Source organism: Oryza sativa, chromosome 3 (assembly GCF_034140825.1).
Source record: "Oryza sativa Japonica Group chromosome 3, ASM3414082v1".
Classification (NCBI taxonomy): domain Eukaryota; kingdom Viridiplantae; phylum Streptophyta; class Magnoliopsida; order Poales; family Poaceae; genus Oryza; species Oryza sativa.
This window is the reverse complement of record NC_089037.1, coordinates 6737461-6762870: the sequence shown is the minus strand read 5'-3', so window position 1 is coordinate 6762870 and position 25410 is coordinate 6737461. Positions and strand designations below refer to the sequence as shown.

The 25410-nt window shown below is 42.8% G+C and overlaps 2 protein-coding genes across 5 annotated transcripts; one reads left to right on the top strand and one right to left on the bottom strand.

Moving 5' to 3' along the window:
* The first annotated feature begins 4123 nt into the window (after positions 1 to 4123).
* On the top strand, positions 4124 to 8355 carry LOC4332132 (glucan endo-1,3-beta-glucosidase 7). Of its 3 annotated transcripts, none has more exons than XM_015776706.2 (4): positions 4124 to 4453; positions 6542 to 6921; positions 6996 to 7613; positions 7729 to 8355. In XM_015776706.2, exons 1-4 carry the CDS (start codon positions 4381 to 4383, stop codon positions 7936 to 7938), a joined length of 1281 nt encoding a protein of 426 aa, XP_015632192.1. In that variant the 5' UTR covers positions 4124 to 4380; the 3' UTR covers positions 7939 to 8355. The 3 variants fall into 3 exon arrangements, with proteins under 3 accessions (XP_015632192.1, XP_015632191.1, XP_015632190.1); XM_015776705.2 differs by having other exon boundaries at positions 6996 to 7619; XM_015776704.2 differs by having other exon boundaries at positions 6996 to 7625.
* Positions 8221 to 16288, bottom strand: LOC4332131 (uncharacterized). 2 transcript variants are annotated; one of them, XM_015776707.3, is made up of 15 exons: positions 15881 to 16288; positions 15322 to 15553; positions 14533 to 14612; positions 13716 to 13754; positions 13160 to 13178; positions 12231 to 12287; positions 11524 to 11651; positions 11371 to 11439; positions 10882 to 10967; positions 10689 to 10798; positions 9973 to 10023; positions 9423 to 9481; positions 9086 to 9130; positions 8877 to 8951; positions 8221 to 8769 (listed from the first exon to the last, which is right to left on the bottom strand). In XM_015776707.3, exons 1-15 carry the CDS (start codon positions 15977 to 15979, stop codon positions 8653 to 8655), a joined length of 1266 nt encoding a protein of 421 aa, XP_015632193.1. In that variant the 5' UTR covers positions 15980 to 16288; the 3' UTR covers positions 8221 to 8652. The 2 variants fall into 2 exon arrangements, with proteins under 2 accessions (XP_015632193.1, XP_015632194.1); XM_015776708.3 differs by lacking the exon at positions 12231 to 12287.
* Positions 16289 to 25410: the final 9122 nt, after the last annotated feature.

The window sequence follows — 25410 nt, the reverse complement described above, 5'->3', positions numbered from 1 at the left end:
GAAGAAATCAAATGTCTTGAGAAAAAAGACCTAAAAATAGGTTAAAATAAATGATCTAAACAATGCAATAGAAGAAGGTTTCTAAGGAAACATATCTTTAGAGTTATGGAGCAAATGATCCATGTTAATAATCCGTACGTTGAAGTAGCTGAAAAATACTCCTTTGATTTCGTATTATAAGGTGTTTTGATTTTATTTTTAGTCAAAGTTCTTTAACTTTGAACAAGTTAATAGAAAAATAATTAATATCTATAATACCAAATAAAATATACCATCAAGATATACTTTATATTATGGTGAATTTTGATGAAACTAATTTGAGATTGTAGATGTCGTTGTAGTTTTTTCTATAAATGTGATCTAATTTCGAGAGGTCTGACGATCTTTGTATTAGCATGAGAATGAGTCCTTTACTCCTTTACTTCACCTACACCTGAAAACACTATGCTATGCATGATTGCTTGCACGAGAGCACGTACTACGCAGTTTCAGAGGATACACTAATGCCTTCCGATAGCACGTTGTGACTTGTGAGTACACATTTTTGACTGAATTCACATGAACATTGGGTGCAAGACTTGATGAACGACCTGTCGACCTTATAGCATCTCCAACAGACTACTAAAATCCGGCTCTCCAAACACCCATATAGCCAACTCTTTATCTGATTTAGCAAGTCAAACTAGTTCCTCGCTCCAATAGACTCTCCATTTGTACTTTTCATCCTGAGTCTATGACAATGGAACCCACATGTCAGCCTCCACCGCCCTTCTTCCTCTTTTCTTCCTTGCTTCCTCTTTTCCCGCTAGGGCAACCCCATCGGCCCATCCTCGAGCTCCTTACTGGCCCTCTCTGAAGCGAGGACGCCAGCGCACGTGAGGCGGGGGGCGACGGCGACGGGGATCCGCCCGCATGAGGCAGGAGGCAACAACGACGAGGATCCGGGCGGGCGAGAGGCGATGACGACGAGATATCCGGGCACGCGCGAGGTGTATGGTAACGACGACGAGATCCAGGCGCGGCGAGGTGGAAGGTGGCGCCGACGAGATCCAGGTGCGCGAGAGGTGGAAGGCGGCGACGACGAGATATAGGCACGCGCGACATGATGACGACGGCGAGTGCGGAGGTCGGCGGTCGCGACGAGCGGGGGCCGGCGGCTGCCGTGCTCGAGCTCCTCCCCATGCCTCCTCCTCATGCTCCTCTTGTGCCTCCTCATTGGTTGCCGTGTGGGGATAGAGAAGACTGGATGTGTGGGGCCCACCATTGGTCAGCCAAATAGAGTGGCTAAATTTGGCTAGTGGAGGAAGGGTTTTGGTCAGTCGGATGGCTTAGCCATCCGGTTGGAGAGGTTGTTGGAGCATGTTTTTTTATTAGAATTATTAAAATTTAACTTGAAGAGTGAGATGTAGAGACTGTTGGAGATGCTCTTATTAGCCCGATACAAACAGTTCTCAGCTCCCTATTTTATTTAGGAAACAAAACCCTCAGCCATCATGAACCACATGTGTCTATTTACAACTTGTACATTGCCCCTGACAGTTTCTGTCTGAAGTCGCCTACCCTGAGTATATATATACATACCTACACATGGGATGTCAGCGCGTAATGCTTAAATTACTTACGTATAAACGTGAATCACATATCCACACACTTGCTATTTGCGCGTGTGATCACTCCATAGTACACACTTTGCCTAGTTTGCCTTCACTGCTGGAACCCATCTTTAACGCTTCACTGCTGGAACCCATCTTTAACGTCGGTTGGAAACTGACGGCGAATCCGGAACTAAAGATGTCCATCTTTACTCCCGGTTAAAATAACTGGGACAAAACACCAACCGGGACTAAAGATGGCGCAGCCACGTGTCGTCCAACACCATCTTTGCCATCTTTAGTCCCGGTTGATAGATCAAATCTTCCCATTGAACTTATAAACCGGACTAAAAATTATTTTTAGTCCCTGTTTTTTATGAACCGGGACAATTGTGGTTTTTCCTCGACCTGGTAAAGATCATTTCTCCAGTAGTGCTTGAAGTGCTCTATATTTTCGGATGCTGCCGCGAGACACGCCGACTCTGGCCTGACCATGGTTCCCATTTTGCCATCTCGATAATCCGAGCAAACAGATCGCCTAAACTACAGCTACAGCCACGCAACACGTCAACGCAGGCTCGGAGAACGGACAGAGACCTACTCGGTCCGGCTTCAGTCATCCAGCCAGCCATTTGGCCAATTGCCCATGTCCCCGAAAATTTCACAGAAGAGGTTTTTTACTGTTATTGAGGTTATGGAGTACCAAATCTTGATCATTGATCTGGCATCATCCAACGGTCAGAAATCGTCCGTACCTCATGGTACCGTACCTTCTCATTGAAGTGGTACTATGGGTGGGAGGGAATTTATGTCATTTTCTGTTTCACGAGAGAAAAAAACGTCGGGAGAGCAGCGGCGTGGCGGCTAGCTCGAGGGGGACGGCGGCGGGCTGGATGCACGGCGGCGACGGATGGGCAGGGACGACGAAGAGAGGACATCTGTTTTTATTAGACTGATCATATCCCTGCTAAATCAATGGTTAGATTAGATTGGTACCTCATGTTACTTTTTCAAGGATGAAAAAGATGCTCTTCACAGACACTGCCACTTAACTCAGCCGAATTCGAGGACGCCCAAGTCCACCATGGCCAGGCAGCCGATCCCCCGTGGCCGTGGGCCGTGGGTACCGCGGGCGTCCGTGACAAAGGGGACCCAGCCGCGCGTGGACACGGTGGCCTGGTAGCCTTGCTCTGCCTTGTGGACGATGGTGTGTTTAATTTGTGAGTTGTGAACTTGTGATAGAGCAACGGGCCAGTAACCACCGACGAGGAGGAGAGCATTCGCACTCATACGAGGTTGTCAGCAGCACAGGTCAAAGCTTCTTGTGCATACTACTGCAATTAACCGGGGCAATGATGAACAAGAGGTGAAACGCTGTTTTCTTCCCATATTTGCCATCATCCCCATCACGATCCGGGTGGCATTATGGCATATGGAATCGCTTTACCTCACTCAGCGAGCGCCAGCGGCTTAATAATTGGAGATGAGCACCGGTGATTAGTATACCCATTAATTACGACGATAACCACCCGTGTGGCTGTTTCCGCGCCACAACACGACTCGCCCATATTCGCCACTCGCTCGCTCATGCAATCCTGCTTAACGTCCATGACAGATTGTTGACAGACAGCAAAATCCCATCACCTCCCGAAACCAAAATTCCAGGTACGACGCTGATCTGCTCTCGCGAGTCAGGCTCACGGCACAACCGCACAGCCACATACTCGTCACGGGCCATCCTCGCGACGATATATTGACATGCACATTTTTTACGCGTTCACGAAAAAGATAGAAGCAAGTACACCCGAGAACCGAGAACGATGTATCGCCTCCGTTCCCTTCCCTGATCAAAGCCACTATTCGCTGTGCCGATCCACACTGCGGTTTTATTCTTAAAGCTTATGATTAAACTAACTGGTGAGAAAAAAATGGGTTCTCTAGCTTCTATCTTCTATTTTATTTTTTTCTACAACTATAAATTCTAAAAGTCTAAGTGAAAATTTAGACGGTCTAGAGAAAATTATGTTATGCGATGATTTAAAAAAAAATTGTAGCTATCAGAATCTCCTCTAAACAAGTCTTACGGCTCACCTGCTTATCACCATTATCTTTATGCTTGTGCTTATCAGCTAAAATTTAAATTTTCAACTTTAAATTTAGAGTTTATTTTGGGATTTTTTTTATTGTTGCTTATTTTTTAGCCTTTGCTTTTAGATCGTTAAGAACACGTATATAAAAGTTTATTTACAAATTATTTTTCATTTGTAAATACTACCGTTTCGCTTTTTCCTCTTATATGCCGGGGCTGTATTTCTCGGCGAGTTGACGCACCAAAGGAGAGGGGAAAAAACGCATTGGCGGGCCGCGCCGCGCGTGTAGACGTGCGGTCAGAGGCAGGCACCGCGAGAAAGGAGGCGAGGCGACGGTGACCGCGGCTTCTCCCGCACACAACCCTTGTCGTCGTCGTCGTCCCTGTCCTGTGCTGCCGACCCCACGGTGTCACCTCGCGCCCCGCCGCTTTCTCTCCTCTTATTTTACGCAGCAAGCAAGGGGGCCAAAGACTGCATCGACGACTCGCCTCCTCCTCCTCCTTCCTGGCCTCTTTCCTCCTTGTCTTCTTCTTTGCCTCTCCCATTGCCAGTTTGCCACTCGAGCTCCTTTGAGTCTTCGACCATTTCACTGATCCCAAGTAGTAGCCATAATTGGACTCGAACATCTGAGAAGCTGCGGCGAGATTGCATCAAGCAGTAGGATTCTTGTTGCTAGTAGCTTGGCTGGCAGTGGTGGCATGGGGGCGAGGAGGTGGCTGGATGCTGCTGTCACCTCTGGGCTGCTGCAAGCGCTCCTCTTCCACTTGGCAAGTAAGTTCTTTCCGCGCTAGAGCGCTTCTTTCTCACTCAAGCTGTCTCCTGCGAATTGTGCCAGTGATTCGTTGCTTCTTGTACATCATTGACATGCTACCTTGTTGTTTCTTATCGCGGTGAAAGTTTTGATTTCGTTTTTGCATTTTGTTGGTAGATAGATAGATGAAATGGTATCACCGAATCATCTTCAGATCATGTTTCGCTCGCTGGATGCTTATTAACTGGTTAGCTTAGTTCGGTTTTGGAATAGTGGAACAATGGCTTCACTTTCGTTGTGATTCTTTGTTCCTCGAATTAGCGTACTGCACTAGAATACTTTAGTCAGTTCAGCGAAGTGGTAGGACGAAATTCTGCGTCGTTTTTACGGATGCAGGTTACTCATTCGTGCCGAGTTACCGAACCTTTTCTAGCTTCCGGAATGGTGAGCAAAGAAGATGGCGATTGATGGCACATTTTTTTTTCTAATAAATAGGTGGGGAGGATTTGATGAGATCTTACTTTTTTGCTCCGAGAAATTGAGATTTCGCCAACACGAGGGGCAAAGTGGGGAGAGAAATGGAGTTTCTCTGCCACGACTCCTGATCATATTCCCAACGCCTAGATAAAGAGAGGAATTATTTTGGGATTGCATTCAAAAGCGACGGTTAATTATACAGAACACCATATATTGTTTGTTAGAGAAAACTCTTTATTTAATACCTAAAGCACTTATCAGTCTACATAACGTATGAAATCGGTTATTGTGCCCCTAAAGTACGAAAAGCGTTCCACATAAAGTATTCTATAGTTTCTGGGAGGTACTTTTAAGCTAGTTAAAGAGATATGATATTAGGTGTGTGTGTATGTGTGTGTGTGTGTGTGTGTATATATATATATATATATATATATATATATATATATATATATATATATATATATATATATATATATATATATATATATATATATATGTTTATAGAGATAAGTGCACGCATGTGTATGAATATTTACGTTTATACCGTGTTCCAAAAAAACAACATATCAAAGTTGTTTGGAAGTTTTTTTTATTTTCTAAAGAAACATGTGAGGATGGTTTGTAAGTGTTCTTTTAGGCGGTGATGCGACCGAGTGGTATTGTTTGCATGACAGACACGTTAACCAATTTCAGCCGAATAGTTCAATCACTAACTTTCTCCGATCACGTTACTTCTTTCCTAAGCCGCTATAGTTAGGAGTAAAAATGCATTTAATCAATTACATCCTCATGTCACTGTGTGTTCGTCGTGGTCCCGGTGGCCAAAACCACTCTACAGGTTATTTGAACCAATTTCATACTTTTGGGAGATAATTTACCCGGTTGTTCCATACTTTATAGGATTAATCAGACTTTTTCAACGCTTTATTCTCAAACGGTAGAAATGGTAAGAAGCCGTTGTGCTATGGCTGTTGACTTTGTAGCTAAACATTGCAGAGACCCGAAGTTGACTCTTCCTTTTTTTTGAAAAAGAAAAAAAGAACAGAGCAACTTGGCATGAACTGTAATCTGCGCTAGCTGCATATGAACCATGCTCAATTTACATTGGCCTGGTGAGGTGACTTTTACCAACGATTCGCATTGAGTACACCAAAAGGGTTGGTCAAGGAATCTAGCAAATACCAAATCAAATATCCAAAGCATAGGAGCCAACACTCGTGGGCGCAAGATCCATCACCTAACGGCCGCTAGAATAGTTGGAGGCTTTATTTTGGGGGAGAATAATTCGAACTTGACCAACAGGCAACAGCTCTCGCCATTGGCCAAACAAAGAGGAACAATGATCACGCTTCACGCCCGGCAGCATTTGACAGATAATGGCTGCCCCAAAGAGGCCAAAGCTGTACAACGCAGCTCGTCCTGTTGCTATCCAACTACTGCTCTGGAGGTAGTACGTTTGCGTGTGCTCTCACCACTGCCATATGCTTAACGTGACAATTAAGTAATTATTAGCAGATGCTGCGCGTACGAAGTTTGCGACAGCGTTGGCCATGTGAATTTGTATGTGAAATGAATTTTGCTGAAATTTTGTAAACTTGGATTTCTCATGCGAGTTTGATTGATATTTGCAGCGTCGCAGTCGTTCATCGGAGTGAACTATGGGACGATAGCCGACAACCTCCCGCCGCCGGCGTCGACGGCCAACCTGCTGAAGTCGACGTCCATCGGCAAGGTCCGCCTCTACGAGCCCCAGCCGGACCTCGTCGCCGCGCTCGCGGGCTCCAACATCTCCATCCTCCTCGGCGTCCCGAACGGCGACGTCCCCAACCTCGCGTCCTCCCCGGCGGCAGCGTCGGCCTGGGCTGCCGCGAACATCCCGACCACGGTGCCCGTCTCCGCCATCTCCGTCGGCAACGAGCTGCTCAACTCCGGCGATCCCACCCTCGCGCCGCAGCTCCTCCCCGCCATGCAGAACCTCCTCGCCGCGCTCCCCGCCGGCTCAACCACCAAGGCACGTATCTCATCACAGCATCTCTACGTACGCATCGCGGTGGTTTCTTGAACGAGTTTGCGGTTGACTAGCAGATCTCGACCGTGCATTCCATGGCGGTGCTCTCGTCGTCGGACCCGCCGTCGTCGGGCGCGTTCCACGCCGACCTCGCCGGGAGCCTGGACCCGGTGCTGGACTTCCTGAAGCAGAACGGCGCGCCGTTCATGATCAACCCGTACCCGTACTTCGCCTACGCCTCCGACACGCGGCCGGAGACGCTGGCGTTCTGCCTGTTCCAGCCGAACCCGGGGCGCGTCGACGCCGGGTCAGGGCTCACCTACACCAACATGTTCGACGCGCAGCTGGACGCCATCCGCGCGGCGCTGGACGCCAAGGGGTACAGCGGCGTGGACATCGTCATCGCCGAGACCGGGTGGCCGTACAAGGGCGACGCCGACGAGGGCGGCGCCACGGTGGACAACGCCAGGGCGTACAACGGCAACCTCGTCGCGCACCTCAAGTCGCAGGTCGGCACGCCGCGGACGCCAGGCAAATCGGTGGACACGTACCTCTTCGCGCTCTACGACGAGGACCTCAAGGGTGGGCCGGAGTCCGAGCGGTCGTTCGGCCTCTACCGGACTGACCTCACGGCGAACTACGACATCGGGCTCGCCGCCGCTCCCGGCACGGCGGCTCCGGCCACCGTTACTCCAGTTACGGTGCAGGTTTCATCGATGCTCGTTGCCTACCGATTCTGCCTGCAGTCTTTGGATCGAATGGAATGGACGTCCCTGATCTGATCTCCATGTCTTTTTTTGGTTTTTGCAGAACACGCCGCAGCCGAGCAGAGGGATGACGCCGACGGGGTACTGTGTGACGGCGGCCGGCGTGCCGGGGACGACGCAGGGGCAGCAGGTGCCGCAGACCAGCTCGTGCTACATCCCCGCAGGCGCGGTTTCGCGGCGAGCTGACGCCGCCGTGCGTCGGCTTGTTTGGCTTGGAGTGTTGCTTTGCCTGGTGACTTTAGTCCGCAAGTAGATGGCTGCGTAGGTACACTCCCTCCGTCCAAAAAAAAAGACAAACCCGGGTTGCCGTGTCTAACGTTTGACCGTCCGTCTTATTTGAAAAAATTATGAAAAAAATTAAAAAGACAAGTCACGCATAAAATATTAATCATGTTTTATCATCTAACAACAATGAAAATACGAATTATAAAAAAATTTCATATGAGACGGACAGTCAAAGTTGGACACGAAAATTCAGGGTTTGCCTTTTTTTCTGAGACGAAGGGAGTATACGTACTAGGTACCCGTCACCTGCTAAGAGGAAAAGACACGTACTCCACATACTTTTGTGACCAACTTGGTATCATTGTGCATATGAATAGTGACATGTCACTAGATAATATTTCTACGAAGTTGCACATAATCGAATGATTAAGCTTTCAGGTACCTACATGCCATTCTTCCACCTTCCAGCCAGCAGCCACCATTCATTAGAGTGTAAAAAATATCATGTTCTGTAGATTGCATGAGCCATGACGTGCTTTTATCTACAAAACTAACTAATTATCAGTTTCATGGTATGCACAGCCTGTCTAAACATGCACCGTCCACCTTTTGTGCCAGAAAGCACAGCGAGCCGCTCGCACCAAATTTGACAGAAACATAGCACCAAGGCACCTATCTTCTCAGGTGGAACTTTTGTGCTTGAAAAGTTCGTATGTTGTCACTGCTGGAAACATCAGCATAGTCATGAGTTAAGTTTGTTCCAAAGATAGGCGGCTCTTCTTATGATTAGGTCTGCTGACGAGCCTTCTGCATATGCTTCCAAAGCTCGCAAGAGTTTTATGAATTTGGCTCCATCATCCTGAAGAAGCATTGCGGGCAAGAATAACAGTGTAAGCAGGAATCAGAGGGACAAACTTTAGTAATGGTTTAGTTGTTTTCATAAATATATGATGCTACAATTGCTACCTTTGGCTTCTGAAACACAAGATCCGATGTCTTAAAAGGAACCATATAGGATGGAAGGTCAGAACGTAATGTGGCCTACAAGAAGTGTAAATTCAATGAGAAGAGTCTGGTTGAGATAGAATCTCACAATATAATATGGAAGATGATTGCATTTCATGATTCATCAAGACAATAGAAAGGACTTTTGAGCAACATAAAAAAAAGATTACCAGGCTTTTGCAAAGCATTGCTTGTTCAGATTGAGATATCAAAGCCTGTAAAGGACCACACCAAATATGATTTGCTCAACCATTTGAGAAGTCATAAGATAAAAAATGATATATTTGACAAGAGAGTATGTGCAATCAACATTCAAGAAGATAATCATATTATACTAAAGGGTAAAATATCAATGCCATTTAATGGGGTCATTGTATTGCGCTGTTCTAGTGAAACAAAAGCGTCATGCAACCCAGTTTCTGTATCTTGGCATTTCTGTGCATAAGTGCATGCTGATAAATGCGAAGAGGGGATATCTCATCTAATGTATAATATTAAGAATGATACCTGTTTAATTCGTTCTTCCTCAACTTCATCCACAGATTTCAACAGATTCTCCAAGGAACCTATGTGAGTACCAATAAAATGACAAAGTTATAACTTTTGGAGAATTGCAGGATTATCAGGACAGCTAATATGCCCACTATTTCCAAACTCAAAACATAGAATACTTGGATTCCAAATATAAGTTATTCTAGATTTATGTACAGGGATAATAAAGTACATCAAACGACCTTGTTACCCTTTACTTATACCACATTGAATAATGTGAATTATTCACGGAAGAAAGGGAGGAGTAAAAGGTGGCTAGAAGTTTAGGATGACTTACATTTAGGAAAGACTTGAGAAAGCTAAAAACTACTTATATTTTTTAGGGGAGTAGAACTTAATAACCAAGACTAAACAGGTAGATTGATCACAGGGAAATCATGAACTTTTCAATCTTGAGTAGTTTGAGTGTATACAAGCAGTCCTTTATTAGAACAGAATGTGTTTAGCTCGAGTGGTTCGCACCAAGGCGACAATCTAAAAAAAAACTTTAAAGAGAAGAACATACCAAACTTAGTTATCAGTTTTACCGCATTAATATCTCCAATCCCTTCAACTCCTGAAAAAGAACATGGTTCCGGTCACATCATAAACAACTTGGTCGATAGACTACCATATATAGAAAATTAGCTTACGAATCTGCATTGCACTGGTGAAGTGTTGGTAACGTACAAACATATATCATAACATGAAATAATTTTCAGACATGAGAATCATGTTTTTCCCCTTAAAAAGATGGGGGACAGTAGACTTCATAGGGTCCATAACATATTTGATGAGTTGATTTAAGGTTTTTATCAAACAGTAAGATTACAGCACATAATAAATAATAAATAAATAGGTAGAAGAACCAAAATGAAATCACTATGTCTATAGATCATGCAACCACCATTTTCTTCGGCAAGCACATTATATACAGTGTATGAACTTTATTTTCTATCACATTATCAACTTAAAAATACTTTGACACATCAAAATCGTGTGCAACTGTGGTCCATTTTTCTGTTTTAGAGCTGAAATGAAAGATATTGGACAAGAAAAACAAAGGTAGCCAAGCACAAGAATTTATTGCGAGAAATAAATAAATAAATACAACCCAATGCAGACCAAAGTTTAGTATCCTTTCTCTCATAGTTTTCATAGCTACCAACAAAAATTAGTCTGAAAGAAGAATGGATGTCAGAACAGATGTGTAGCATAAGGCACAATAGAAATAAAGGGTACCTGGTATATTGTCGGCTTTATCTCCAGAAAGCGCAACAACGTCAACAAACTGTGATGGTTTCAGTGCTCCATATCTCTTGACAAAGTCTTCAACTCCAAATGAAACCATCCTCCATGTCCAAATAAAAACGATTAGCTATTAGAGTATTCCAGTAAGCATGCAAGAAAGGCAAAAAAAACCAAGTACACTTACCCAGAACCACGAGGAGCAATCCTCAGCAAACGTAAAGAAGGTGAAAGAATTTGGAAGAAGTCTTTATCAGGGGAGACAATCCGTACCTTCAAATAAGGACCAGAGTACACAATAAGATATCATATCCAACACACTGCAACGGCATCACATTTTAGTTACACTGTATTTCTTGCATTTTTGTTACAAAATTCAACATACCTATGACTTAATTCCAGACATTCAGTTTTGTCATGTGCAATTGGAAAAGTTAGTTATGAATCAACTTTTACAAAATATCAATCATTTCAAAACAAATAAAAACAGTTTCAGTGAATCTATAACACCTCAGCAGTTTATAAGTACTAACTTTTGTAAATGATGTGAAAGATTAAAGACGGCACTGGAGAACGATTCATGAAGAGAGATACTTATGAAATATCCATTGAGAATATTGAAGAACAATTCATGAATAAAATGTTCACAAATAATCACAGTAGAAAGTTTTATTACCTTGTAGCCTGCAGATACACTGCTGACAGCTAGTGTGCCAATAACATCATCAGCTTCGACACCAGGAACCTACAACCATCATTTAAGAACTCAAATGAAAATATATAATAAAGAATATAATGCCAATCATACACTTGCTAATATATCTTTTACCTCAATCACTTTGATTGACATCGCTTTAATAGATGCCTTCAAGTATTGCATGCCCTGGACAATGGTGTCTGGTGTCGGGATGCGGTTGCTCTTGTAGGAAGGGTATAACATGTGACGAAAAGTCATTCCTGAAAAAAAAAAGACAGTTTCATGCTTTTATAGGATTGAAAACATTGCAAGACATTACTTCCAATTGAAATTTTAATTGTTCTTCAGTGTACAACTATATAAGAGTAATAGAAAAGGAAAGTAAAATGGGAAATAAGTAAGATGGATTGTTCCAGCCCAGCAGGCTAGAAACAAGTCCAGTCTCCAGAAGCCCCAAAGCAAATACAGATGAGCCAGGGTACACAAGTGTAAAAACCATATATAGTATTAAACTATCATTCCCAAATATAAAATGAAATATCATCGTATTATTCTACTAGGGGAAAAGAAAAGGATGATTTGAAATAGGATCAGAAATAAGCAGTATCTCCCTAAAAGTCATAAAAGAAATGAAAGGCAGGCATTTGGAAGGTCATGTTAAATCACTCCTACTGCTTTGATACTTGGCTAAGTAATGGACTAACATAAAGTGCGACATAAATCCAGGACATCCATCACATAAAGATGTGGTTATGCCTAAAATCTTAGATGAATCCAACGGTTACATTCTCCCATGAATCCCATGATCCTATCAAGTTACTTCAGTATATCACTCTTACCTTTTGCCATGTGACATTCTTTGGATGGCATGGCAGTATAATGACCATAAGGGACTCCTGAAAAGAAAAGTTTGGCCACTTATTTGTTACTCTAAGAATTTTAAGGAAATGTATCATTTCAAATTTCGTAGTAAAGATGCCGGGATTTTTCTTATGATCTAATAAATCAGGGGATGTAGATCCAAACAAGTAGAATCCCTCCACAGAAACATTTATATGGATTTAAACTTAAGCCATGCATCTTGAATTGAACTATATTAGATAAAATCACATGGGAGGCCAATAACATTTATTTGTTGTCATATCAAAATCTACAAATACTATCCTTTGTGCAGAAAAAAAAAGGGAAATCATAGTACACTTCAACAAGGATTAGTAAGAAAAGAAAGTGAGGAAAAAGCCAGTTGTTCCAATCAGCAATTAAAGGAACAAATCAGAGAATGGGATATATGAGCAGGAAAGAGGAAGGTTTTGTCTTAATATATTGCATTTCTTAAAAAGACAGATGGAGAATTTTTGTTTCTTTCCTGATTCATATTATTTCTCAGCTACTACTCTGTCTTGATATGAGTTACATACACAAGAAGCACAAGAAATTCTTCAAGAGCATGTATGTTTTAAGCCAGGATTTAAGGACAGATTTGACATTATATGAAGAGGTGACAGAGACTCAAGATTCCTTGAGCTCTGTTTCCAGGAGGCTAGACCTCCCATTACAGGCACTGCTGACCACTGCCACCATCCGTTGCCATTTAACAAGTTGCAGACAGGACAAGATCTCATGCTACGTATGCTCAAAGCTTACAGAGAAAAATTTACCAAGTGTTTGCTGCAGAGAGCAATCAACAAACAATCACAGCAAAATACTAAAATAATAAAGTGAAAGTTTACTCAGTGAATATGAGAATTATCCAATTGAAAAAGCTCACCATCATGGTCAAACACCACCTGCATATGTGTTCAAAGTACCATAAGGAAAAGGAATGCTAAGAGGCATAAAACATAAAACCACATACAGAAACAAACTGTGGTTTCTACAAATGATGCTTACACTGCACCTGGTTATTGGTTTCCTAGCAGTAAGCCAGTAACCTCTAAATATTCTGGAAATATTAAGTATTATGTTCCAGTATAATGGTAAAATAAATACTCCTTTGGCGCATTGGCCCTTGAATCCTTAATTATGGGCTAAACATACAATTTAAGTTGCTTATATGCACTTCTCATTACCATGGTTTAGCACCATGTGTTAATGCTCCCCAGTTCCTAAGGATAGACATGAAACTTTCACATTTTGTTAGCAAGAAATATGATTGGAATTGCAAGGGGTGTCTGTGATCTTAGTTATATATAAGGGTTTTAAAAATTCTCTATGATTCATCCAACAATGTTCTAAAACACTTTATTTTAACAAAAGTTCCATGAGAAAAATGACAGATATGAACAAGACCATATAATTTTAGGCTACAAAAAAGATGAGCGTACCGCTGCATGAGATGGAATGAACTCCAGCATATCTAGAACCTGGAGATATAAAAAGCAATGTAGTTATAATAGGGATCACACATGTTATAAACAAAATCAAGTGGAATCACAACAAAGGAACGCATGTCATAAAATATTACAACGAGAAAAGAAGATTCTGTGTAGAGGCAGAAGGTTAACATGTTGAATTGTAACACCGCCACATGATAAAAATCTATAACGATCCACAAAGGACAGATGTCAACCGGGGATAAACTTATGAGGCTAACATATACTCCTTTTTTTTTCAAACAGGCGATGTTTTTAGTAAATCATCAGTTTCCAACAACTCCAAATACCAACAGTTCATCTCAAGCATACTAAAGAAAAAAGTGTATCTTCTGTCATCACACTTATTCATCGCAAGTAAGTCTTATCTCATGCTGGTTCATTAAACAATGCCACTTAAAGACAGCATGTGTGTCAAAATTTCACTACCCAATCCACGTTTTGCAACATAGCAGTTTGAAAACCTTGCTTATCTACAAAAGACGTTGCTTAATATTTCTCCACTTCAACAATGTTGCACTTCCTACTTGTACGATGATAGATTTGTAATGAGAACAAAATACAAACACATGTACCATAGTCAACCTTAACTAGAAACACAGATGAAGACCATTGTGCTAGAAGCCTAGAAGATGCGTTTCAGACGAACATTAGGTGAAGCAACCAAAAAAAAGGACTATCATTAAAGGGACCCGGAAAACGAACTATGAATAAATTTAAGCTTATTAACAAGTATGCCACAAAAAAATCTATAAAAAAATATACTTACCAGTGACAGAGCTTTAAATATAGTTAAAACCCAGTCTCCATTTCCATCAGCATGCTCCAATTGACCATGCTGCAGCTGTGCTGCATACATGAGGAAAAAAAATAAAGCTGTTGAATCCAACAATTAATGCAATTGGGCACCTAACTCCAAATTAACCCTGGATTTTAGTGCTCTTTAATGTGAGCAGCTGAACCAGTTTTGTGCAGAAAAATACTATGGTAGTTTTGCAAAACATGATTTTGTTTGAGTGCCTTTGACATGATTATCCTAAAGGAATTAGAAAGGAACATACTACCGGAAACCAATAATGAAACTTTCTGCTGCTTATAAGATGCTATGACAGCATAGCACAGTTCAACAAGACAGATATATACTGAGATAATGGATGGGTGTTCTCAGGGTAGGAAAGCAGCAGAGAAGTTAAACCACAAAAAACCATGCCCATATTTTTTTTATCAAAAGATCATGCCCAAATTATGAGAATAAATTGAGAAAATGTTTTCATGTCATGAAATAAAACATCAAGTGTGGGCACATGTACAACTTCTTTTGCCCTTTGTGCATGTGTCTGTGTGTATCTAGGACATATTGCAACATTCTGTTGTGCCTTCACATTATAGGAAGAATAAAAATGTTCAGTTCCCATGTATTAATCATGCCAGTGGAATTTAGTTTAAATATAAATATCAAAACACTTATTTTCTAAACATGCATTTACCTTGATAAGGAGGAGAAGCCAAACATAATATACCAATACAGATGTAACAAAGAGAATCAGGAAACATTTACCCAATATCTTGTAGTAGGATCTGTACATTACTGAGGTTCCATCAACAAGCATTATTCTACTCTTTGAAGGGTCAGCATGAGCTACACTATCACTAGGATTCGGAGAAGTTGTCAACAAGCTTGAGGGCAAGCTATCATCATATAATGGAATTCGTGGAATGTTCTCCATGGATGGTCCTTGAAAATTCTCGATCATGTCTGTGATTGGCAATACGGACTGTTCCGAGAAACCCTGATATTACATAGAAAATTTCAGTAACATTAATTATCTTACATTCAAATCATTGGATTGAATGACAGTGTGACCGTATATAACCCTTGAATAACTATCATCTATAATAAGAGAAAAAAATGTTTGGATAGTCTAATTTGCAGCATAACATTACAACAGTGGCCCGATGAACAACAAACATTGGCAATGTCATTGAAGCATTGGTGGAATGGCTGTGCGCTGCCCCAAACCTCATTGCGTCTAGCTAATATGCTGATTGTTTTCGATTCGTGCACTCCCCAAGGAAAAGGGATCAGAAGGAAGAGAAGGGGGCGCTATAGCATGTACCTTCCTGGAAACCGCGACCGGCAATGGGGCTCGCCGCGCGGCGGCGCGGAAGAGGAGGAAGCGGGGCGCCGTGCTGGCACGGAGGCAGCAACACGCCATCGCCAGATGCCAACCTCTCCCCCGTCGCCCCCACGAGGGTTAGGGTTCTGGAGCACGTGGATTGATTGGTGGGAGGGGATGGAGGCGAAGGCGTTCGACGAAATGCGCGAGTGGCGGCTGGCGGGGGGAACCAGACGACTGGAGCAGAGACTGCTAGATGAGGAGGAGCCACTCTTCACCGCACTCCCCACGGCGAGCAAGCCGCACTTCACCGTGGACCACCGCGAGCGCGCCCCCTCCCGCGCCTCACGGCGAGCGCCGCCGCCCCTCCCTGTGAGGTCGCGACTTGTGATGCTCAGGATTTTCTCCGCCCTCCAGGACTTCCGCCTGAGTTCGATTCTATAGTGAAATGCGATTAGAAGGGTTTTGGAGGAAAAAAAATTACAAAATCAATTCAAAAAAAATAACTAAGTCATTTGTTTGTCTGTAGTATATATTGTTTTAAAGAGATTTTTATAGAATAGAAAAGAAAACTCTTCATATTTTGAAGAAATCTGGCATTAGGTATAACCTAATATTTTATGAAAAAAAACTTTTGATACGTATAATCTTCCTCTCTCGTCGTAACATCATTTAACCATGTTTATCAACCACAACTAAGTTTTAATGTTAAACTTGATTTTAAAGTTAATTTTGTGTGGACGAGGAGAGGAAAGGGAGTTTCTCGTAGTCTATTTTCAACATTGGTTTCAATCACAAATAATACATATATAAAAATTGTACCTATAAATTATTGTTGTCTCTTCTTTTATTTATCTATAGGTTATCAGCCATACATTAATCAATTGGAATGTTGTGTTTTTGTATTTTTGTGTGAGACATCCATATTATTGTTTTGAGCAATTATAAGGTTTTATCTGCTTTATACTATCTCTGTCCCAAAATATAAAAACCTAGGTAGTAGGATTCAATAGGTCATGGCAGTGACAGAGCTAGTGGCACCGTCAAGTCTACACAACCAATAATGTTTTATGGTGCTCCATCCATTTATCCTATATTCCTTTAAAGTTGATCCCCGCTAACTATAATTAATACCATTTTTCTACTTTGTGGTGCATCCACGTCACCAGAATTGTTTACCCCCGTTAGATTTTATTTTCAAGGCTGTGATTAGTCTAGATGTAGCTTCGGTCTGCAGACCACAACCTATCAAGTGAGTCTAGCCCAGCGAGGAGGCCGGCCCCAAACCAATTAACTCCCATGAGTTTTTTTTTGAGAGGTACTCCCATGATAATTGGGTTGCATGCATCGTTTAATTTTCTATCTTAATTACTACCACCTGTAGGATCGAGATGTCGACTAGAGGGGGGGTGAATAGGCGATTTAAAACTAAATAACACCTAATCAAAACTAACCTAAGTTGCTAGGCTTGGTGAGGGTGAACTCTAACTAAGCAACTAAGTTATGTTTTGCAAACCTAGGGTGATAGTGGCTCAATTATATCTCTAGGAAAGTAAATCACACTCCTATGTCAAAGTATGTCTCTAGAAATGTAAATTGCACAAATGTAAATGCGACAATCAAATGAGACAAGGAGACAAGAGATTTTTCACCGAGGTTCGGAAACTCGCCGGTTTCCTACTCCCCGTTGAGGCGAGCCCAACTCCACCGCTCAACCACGAAGCCACCGCACGCCCCCTTCGTCAAGGGGTGGGCAAGGCGGGAGCCGGCCCACGGAGAGGACTACCCAAGCCTCGATCACCAGGGTAGTTCTTCCTTCACTCCGAAGGTGGTGAACCCAAACCACTCACAAACCGGCGCCGGGCCTCCTTCACAATCTTCTCGGAGAGGTCACCGGGCAACTCCTCCACAAGCCGTCTAGGAGGTGGCAATCCTCAAGAGTAACAAGCAATGACCCGGCGTGGAGATGATCAAATGCCACACTAGCTCTACAATGGAAGCAAATGCACTTGACTCTTGGCTAAACAACCCTCTAACACACTAGATGGATGAACACAAAGCTCAAGTGAGTGTGAGAGAGATGCAAGGGGTGTATGCAATTGAATTGGGTGCCAAGAGAGCCCCCTTGCTGCTGGTGGGGGAGTATTTATACTCCCACCCACCAAAACTAGCCGTTGGGAGCGAAATCCCCCAACTCTGTGCTCTGCCGGTCTGACCGGAGGTATGTGGCCGGTCAGACCGTGCTACTCTGCAACGGCTAGAAAACTAGCCGTTGTAGCCCTGTCAGAGGGCCCCATCAGCCTGGTCGGTCAGACCGACATGGGGTGGCCGGTCAAACCGCCATCGGCTCGGTCTGACCGAATACGGCTCCGTCGGCTCTGTATCGGCCATCCCGAGCAGCACCATCCCGGCCTCCAGGGGGCCGGTCTGACCGCGCATGTGCCGCCGGTCAGACCGGCCTTATGCGTTGGTCAGACCGCCTTCTTGCGGCCGGTCAGACCGGCCAGGGCACGCCAGTCAGATCGCCACTATGTGGCCGGTCTGACCACCCCTGGTCAAGCCGAACCTAGTGAAGTGTGTGTGTGTGAAATGTGAGCACAAGTCTAAATGTATAATGACCTAATGTGGCAATTAAAATCATCTCTTTGCTAGGTCATTACCCCTTTTAATAGTACGGCGAAACTAAAAATAAACTAGCAAATTTGATCGCCCTACACCTCGATCAATTCTAAATTAAAGCGCTAGTTTTACCGTTTTCTTTCCCTTTGCTTTGCGCCGTCAATTTTAATCCATCGATAATCATCCATGCGCACATATGACGTGGACCTAACTTAAAATGTATAGCTCAAAGACAATGGTTAGTCCACAATTAGCGCTTGTCATTAATTACCAAAATTAACACCGGGGGCCTAGATGCTTCAATCTCCCCATTTTTGGTAATTGATGATAAACACCACAAATATATATAATCAAACATAGAGCACATGGACATATATTGCATTGACAAGCAAAAGCTCCCCCTAAACATGTGCATAACAATCACAAATAGCAAATATGGAGCCAATGCACAATTCAATTTCACAAATCAACATAGCACAACACATAGACAAATTATAATGTGAACTTCACATATGAATCAACCGAATGCATAAGATGGTCACAAGTATATCAATGTCACACCAACCATCCATCATAGCACAAGTTCACATTAAGACCACATAAAGGGCTCACAAATAAATATAGGCTATTACAAGACCACGAAGGGTCCAAATGACATAGAGATCAACAAAACGAAAAGGAACACACAATATAGAGTAATAGCCCATACCCATACATAATATAGCCCAAACCTCCTTAACCTATTAGATATGAGGTGACTAACCTCACTACTACTAGTCCCAACCCACGAGACATAGGAACACACTTTTTCCCCCCTTTTGGCATCAAGTACCAAAAAGGTCTTCATTCTTGTGGTGGAGAAGGAGGACGCGCCGAAGTGGAAGGATGATGAGCATCACGACGACGATGATACACAAATGCTTGGGTACTCTTCAAAGTTTGGACTCGAGAATCCAAGACACCCACCCTAGTATGCAATCTTCCCACCGAAGTATTCAAGTTGCCAACATCGGTGCGCAAGCCACGAACATCCTCATGCAAAGCTTCATGCCCGGTAGACAAGCGTTGAATGCTTTCACTCAGGGTATTAATAGCCCCAAGTACCGGGTTGAAGTACTCGTTGGGTTGCATTCCAAAATAAGCATATTGTGGATGGAAAAAATCACTTGGATCATACCCATGAGGAGGAGGAGGGGCTGCACTTGAGCTTGCACCTTGATCAAAAGTTGGTTGGCGCACACAAGGAGCTCTAGGAGTGGAGAGTTGGAGACGAGGCTTGTACTCCTTATGTTCTTTTAAATTGTGACCAATTTGTCCCAACTTGCTTTGAATCAACCTCATTATGTAGGGAGCATAATAGATTCCTTGTTCAATAGTCCCCTTTGAGATGGCAATCTCCTTCATTATAAGGTTGATAACATCAAACCGACGACCATCCAAAATGGCATCAATGACATGCCAAGCAACTCCGCGTATGTCATCATTGTTGCCGCATCTTGGGAGGATGGTGGCCCTTACTATACGGTTGATCACACTTGGGAGAGCCCTCAAACCCGCCACCTTTCCATATGTGTGCCTTCCCCCTTCTTCATAAAACTGAGAAAAGTGATCAATGGAGAAGGGGTTGTGGGTGTGCTCATCATGAAGGTCATCCCCGTTGTTGAAGCGGATGTGCAAGAGCTCCTTGAATTCACGGCGGTTGATAGAGCATCGAAGGGTCCCCGACATCCACTTCATTGCATCACAATCGCCGGACACTCATACGGTGGCATAGAATTGCCGGATGAGATCTTCATCAAAAGGTTGCTTCATGGTGACAATTCTATCAATCCCAACGGTCCGGAACATCTCTTGCAAATCTTCAAACTCCGGTGTCTCACCAATGTGCCTCCAAGAAATCCACTTGTGTTCGGCGAAGGCTTTGTTGGCATACACTTGTTCATACACGGACTTTTGGAACCGTGTATGAAATCTTGGATCATTACAATCGTTAGGCCTCTAGAATTGATGATGATGACGGAGGATAGTGTATTTTTGAGCATTCCTCAAATTAAGCACAAATTGGATGGTGGAATCGAGAGGACTCCCATCATCACTTGCCTCATCATCTTCACCATTGCCACTCCCATTGTCATCACCATCATCACTTCCTTCCATCTCATCACCCTGAACATTTTCCATATTTTCATCTTCACTTTGAACATACTCATCTCCGCTTTATTCCTCATTCTCACTGATGGGATTGGGCGTGGGCTCACGATGACCATGGCGAGTGCGGGGAGGCATAGCTGAAAAACAAGGAGCAAAGGATGGATAAGCAACAATTTTAGAAGCCACATAGTGAAGAGTAAGGAATGGGGGTGCTGCCTGTCAGGGGCGGTCAGACCGAGAGCCAAAGCCGGTCAGACCGACGGCCATGGGCCGGTCAGACCGGCGTCTCACGGCCGGTCAGACCGCCGCTGACAGTAGCACAACCGAATCATTCCACAATCCACACAAATGATTCTAAAAATTGCTAGGACAAAGTTGCACAAGATTGGAACATGAACATCAAGGTGTAGGTCTATTTCATAGAGATTGAAGCAATGGGGGAAACTACCCTTAACCCTAGAGATTAAAATAGACCGATTTGAGAGCAATGCACAAGAGAGAGAGAGTGATTTACCGGTTGAAGGAGTTGAATCACACCAAGAAACTACCCTCTATTGGTGCAAATTGAAGAACACCTCTTCCTTCACCTAGGGTTCCATGCCATGGATCACAAACTCAATAAAAACTCAAATCAATCCATGGAATAGAGAGAGGAAGCGGAGGAGAATCACTTACGGTGTAATCGGAGTGATTTTGACGGTTGAACCGGATGGATTTGGTGGAGGGAGGTGACTAGGGTTTGGGAGAGGAGATATGAGAAGAAATTTCGAGTTGGAGAAGAAGGATGAATGGGAGGAGATGGAGTCGGGTAGGGGAAGAAGAGAGAAGAAAAGGGAAGATTCCCGGGCCCACCATCCCCGGCCGGTCAGACCGGCTATACACGGCCGGTCAGACTGCCGGGGTGCGGCCGGTCTGACCGGGCCACCGTCGCCACCAGACCGGTCAGACCGCGCATATAGCGCCGGTCAGACCGCCTGGCCCCCAGCCAACTGTGCACAGCCCTTGCACAGTTCGGCTACCCCCACACAATAAAATTCAACAAAAATTTAATTTTTGGAGCAATTTTGAAATGTGTGAGTTGAAATATTGCCAACCATTCATAATATTTGAAATTTATGAAGATTTGCAACAAAACTCACTTGAGTGCTAGGAGGTGACCATTTATGGTCTATAGGGGTTTTTGGGCGAATTTGATTTTCAAACAACTTTTGAAATATTTGGTTTTTGAATATGATTTGAATACCAAAAACATTTCAAATCTTCTTCACTACCAACTTTGTTTTGAAACTTTTCTCAAATTCCTTCTCAATCTCATTTTGGGGTTTAATCTCATTTTGACCAAAAACAAGATTCTAGATTCTTCAAAAGAAGGCCAAAATGGCATTTTCATTCAAAAATCATTTTTCTTACAAAGTGAGAGTTGGAAAACATATAGGGAACCTTGTGAAACATTTTCCAAGAGATAGTTTTCAAATTACATTGATTTTGCAAAAGTTTTGACTTATGTTGACTTGGGCATTTTGAAAATACTACTAGCACCACTAGTTGATTTGCTTACATATAAAAGGAAGTAGAGCACATGCAAGAGTGCAAAACTCCCCCTTAATGTGATATGCTCCATTTTCGCAATGAAGAACCAAATGGCAATAAATCCAAAGCATAAGAGCAAATAGGAGCAAATATACAATATGCAAAGGAAGCAACCATGGTGCACCATCTCAAGCCACATTAGAGAAATATATGACATTTAACTCATTCCTCAACTTGCAAAAGCGGGTTTCATCAAGAGGCTTGGTAAAGATGTCGGCTAGTTGGTCCTCGGTTCTTATGTGGCTAATGACTATGTCACACTTGGCAACATGGTCTCTTAGGAAGTGATGGCGAATGTCAATATGCTTGGTTCTAGAATGTTGGACCGGGTTGTTGGCTATCTTTATGGCACTATCATTTTCACATAGGAGTGGGGTTTTAGTGAAGGATATGCCATAGTCCAACAAGATTTGTTTCATCCAAAGCAATTGGGCACAACAACTACCCGCCGAAACATATTCCGCCTCGGCGATAAAGAGGGCTACGAAGTTTTGTTTCTTGGATGACCATGACACAAGGGATCTACCAAGCATTTGGCAACTACCGGATGTGCTCTTTCTATCCACTTTGCAACCGGCATAATCCGAATCGGAATAGCCAACAAGCTTAAATTTAGCACCTTTTGGGTACCACAAGCCAATAGTTGAGGAATGCTTTAAATATCTTAGAATCCTTTTCACGGCCACTAAGTGACACTCCTTAGGAGCGGCTTGAAACCGTGCACACATGCAAACACTAAACATGATATCCGGCCTAGATGCAGTAAGGTAAAGCAAGCTACCAATCATGGAACGATAAAGTTTTAAATCTACCGGTTTACCTCCCTCATCAAGGTCGAGATGCCCGTTGGTTGCCATAGGTGTCTTGATGGGCTTCGCATCCTCCAAGCCAAACGTCCCATCCTTGAGTTGCTTGATTTGAAGTCCATGGAAGAAGCTCAACTCTCCAATCATGGACATCTCAAATTCCCTAGACATCATATCACCAAATTCCTTGCAAAATACCTCATTAGTACAACCGAATATGATGTCATCAACATAAATTTGACACACAAAGAAATCATCACCAATGATTTTTGTGAAAAGGGTGGTGTCAACTTTTCCAATTTTGAAATCCTTTGACAAAAGAAAATCTCTCAACCTTTCATACCAAGCTCTAGGAGCTTGTTTTAAACCATAAAGAGCTTTTGAGAGTTTATAAACATGGTTAGGATATTTAGGATCTTCAAAACCGGGAGGTTGTTCAACAAAGACAAGTTCGGCAATTTCACCATTTAGAAAAGCACTTTTCACATCCATTTGAAATAGTTTTATATTAAAGCATGATGCAAATGCAAGAAGGATGCAAATAGCCTCAAGTCTTGTCACGGGGGCAAAAGTTTCACCAAAGTCCAAACCTTCAACTTGTGTGAAACCTTGCGCCACAAATCTTGCCTTGTTTCTCACCACCAACCCGTTCTCATCTTGTTTGTTTCTAAAGACCCACTTTGTCCCTATGACATTGTGGTCTCTAAGTCTTTCAACCAAAGTCCACACCTTATTTCTTGCAAAGTTGTTGAGCTCTTTATGCATAGCATTTATCCAATCCGGATCACAAAGAGCTTCATCTACATGTTTTGGCTCAAGACAAGAAACAAACGAGTAATGTTCACAGATCGAAGCGACACGAGATCGAGTTTGAACACCCTTACTAATGTCACCCAACACTTGGTCAATTGGGTGATCCTTGGAAAGAGCGGTGTGTATCCTTGGTGGCATAGGTAGATCTTGTGCCTTCTCCTCCTCCACTTCAACTTGAGCTTGACTTGGCGTAGCGGAAGTAGATGGCTCATCTTGAGTGGAGGTGGATGGCTTGTCTTCCACTTCAATAGGCTTGACATCTCCAATTGACATGTTCTTCATAGCTCTCATCAAGCCTTCATCACCTACATCATCCAAATTCTCATGCCCCTCTTGGGAGCCATTAGTCTCATCAAATTGAACATCGGCGGTTTCTTCCACAATACCTTTGTTCTTGTTGTAGACCCGGTATGCCTTGCTATTTGAGGCATAACCTAGAAGAAACCCTTCATCACACCGACTTTCAAATTTGGTTAGTCTAACACCCTTTCGGTAAATATAACACTTGCAACCAAAAACTCGAAAATAGGCAACATTAGGCTTCCTCCCAACAATTAGCTCATAGGAAGTCTTTTTCAAGAGACGATGCAAATAAAGCCTATTGGTTGCATGGCAAGCGGTGTTTATGGCTTCCGCCCAAAAGGAGTCGGAAACACCATATTCATCAAGCATAGTCCTTGCCATCTCAATCAATGTACGATTTTTCATCTCCACTACACCATTTTGTTGAGGTGAGTAGGTAGCGGAAAGTTCGTGTTTAATACCAAGATCATCACAATAGTCCTCGATATTGGTATTCTTAAACTTGGAACCATTGTCACTTCTAATTTTCACAAGAGTGCAATTAAATTCATTTTGGCCCCTTTTTGCAAACTTTTTGAAAAGCTCGGCAACAATAGACTTATCATGCAAAAAGAACATCCAAGTATAGCGAGAATAATCATCAACAATCACAAGACAATGACTATTACCACCAATGCTCTTATAGGTTGTTGGGCCAAAAAATTCCATATGCAAGAGCTCCAATGGTCTAGATGTGGACATGATACTCTTAGTAGGATGAGAACATGCAACTTGCTTGCCGGCTTGACAAGCACTACAAAGCTTATCTTTCTCAAACTTCACATCTTTCAAGCCCACAACTAGATCACGTTTTGAAAGTTTGCTTAATTGATTCATGCCAACATGGGCTAGCCTCCTATGCCAAAGCCAACCCAATGAAGTTTTTGCAACTAAACAAGTTTTCAAATTTGCTTCACTAGAATTAAAATCGCCCAAATAAAGATTTCCATATCTAAAACCTTTGAACACACAAGACTTGTCAAGAAGGCTAGAAACAATAACCTCTTGTGGGAAGAAAGCACATGACAAGACAAGATCACAAATTTGAGCAACCGAAAGCAAATTGAAATTTAGAGATTTAACAAGAGAGACATTATCAATTGACAAATCATTGGAGATAGCAATTTTACCTAACCCAATTACCTTTCCTTTGCTATTGTCTCCAAATGTCACTTTCTCTTGTTCATTCCCTCCTACTTCAAATGTGGT

Bases quoted from the DNA above. Each gene is read 5' to 3' on its own strand.
- LOC4332132 (XM_015776704.2), top strand. From the start codon at position 4,381: ATGGGGGCGAGGAGGTGGCTGGATGCTGCTGTCACCTCTGGGCTGCTG. The intron at 4,454-6,541 runs GTAAGTTCTTTC...TGATATTTGCAG, and splicing joins GCTCCTCTTCCACTTGGCAA to CGTCGCAGTCGTTCATCGGA. The intron at 6,922-6,995 runs GCACGTATCTCA...GTTGACTAGCAG, and splicing joins CCGCCGGCTCAACCACCAAG to ATCTCGACCGTGCATTCCAT.
- LOC4332131 (XM_015776707.3), bottom strand. From the start codon at position 15,979: ATGGCGTGTTGCTGCCTCCGTGCCAGCACGGCGCCCCGCTTCCTCCTC. The intron at 11,440-11,523 runs GTAAAAGATATA...TGATGGTTGTAG, and splicing joins TGTCAATCAAAGTGATTGAG to GTTCCTGGTGTCGAAGCTGA. The intron at 8,770-8,876 runs GTAGCAATTGTA...ATGCTTCTTCAG, and splicing joins TTGTGTTTCAGAAGCCAAAG to GATGATGGAGCCAAATTCAT.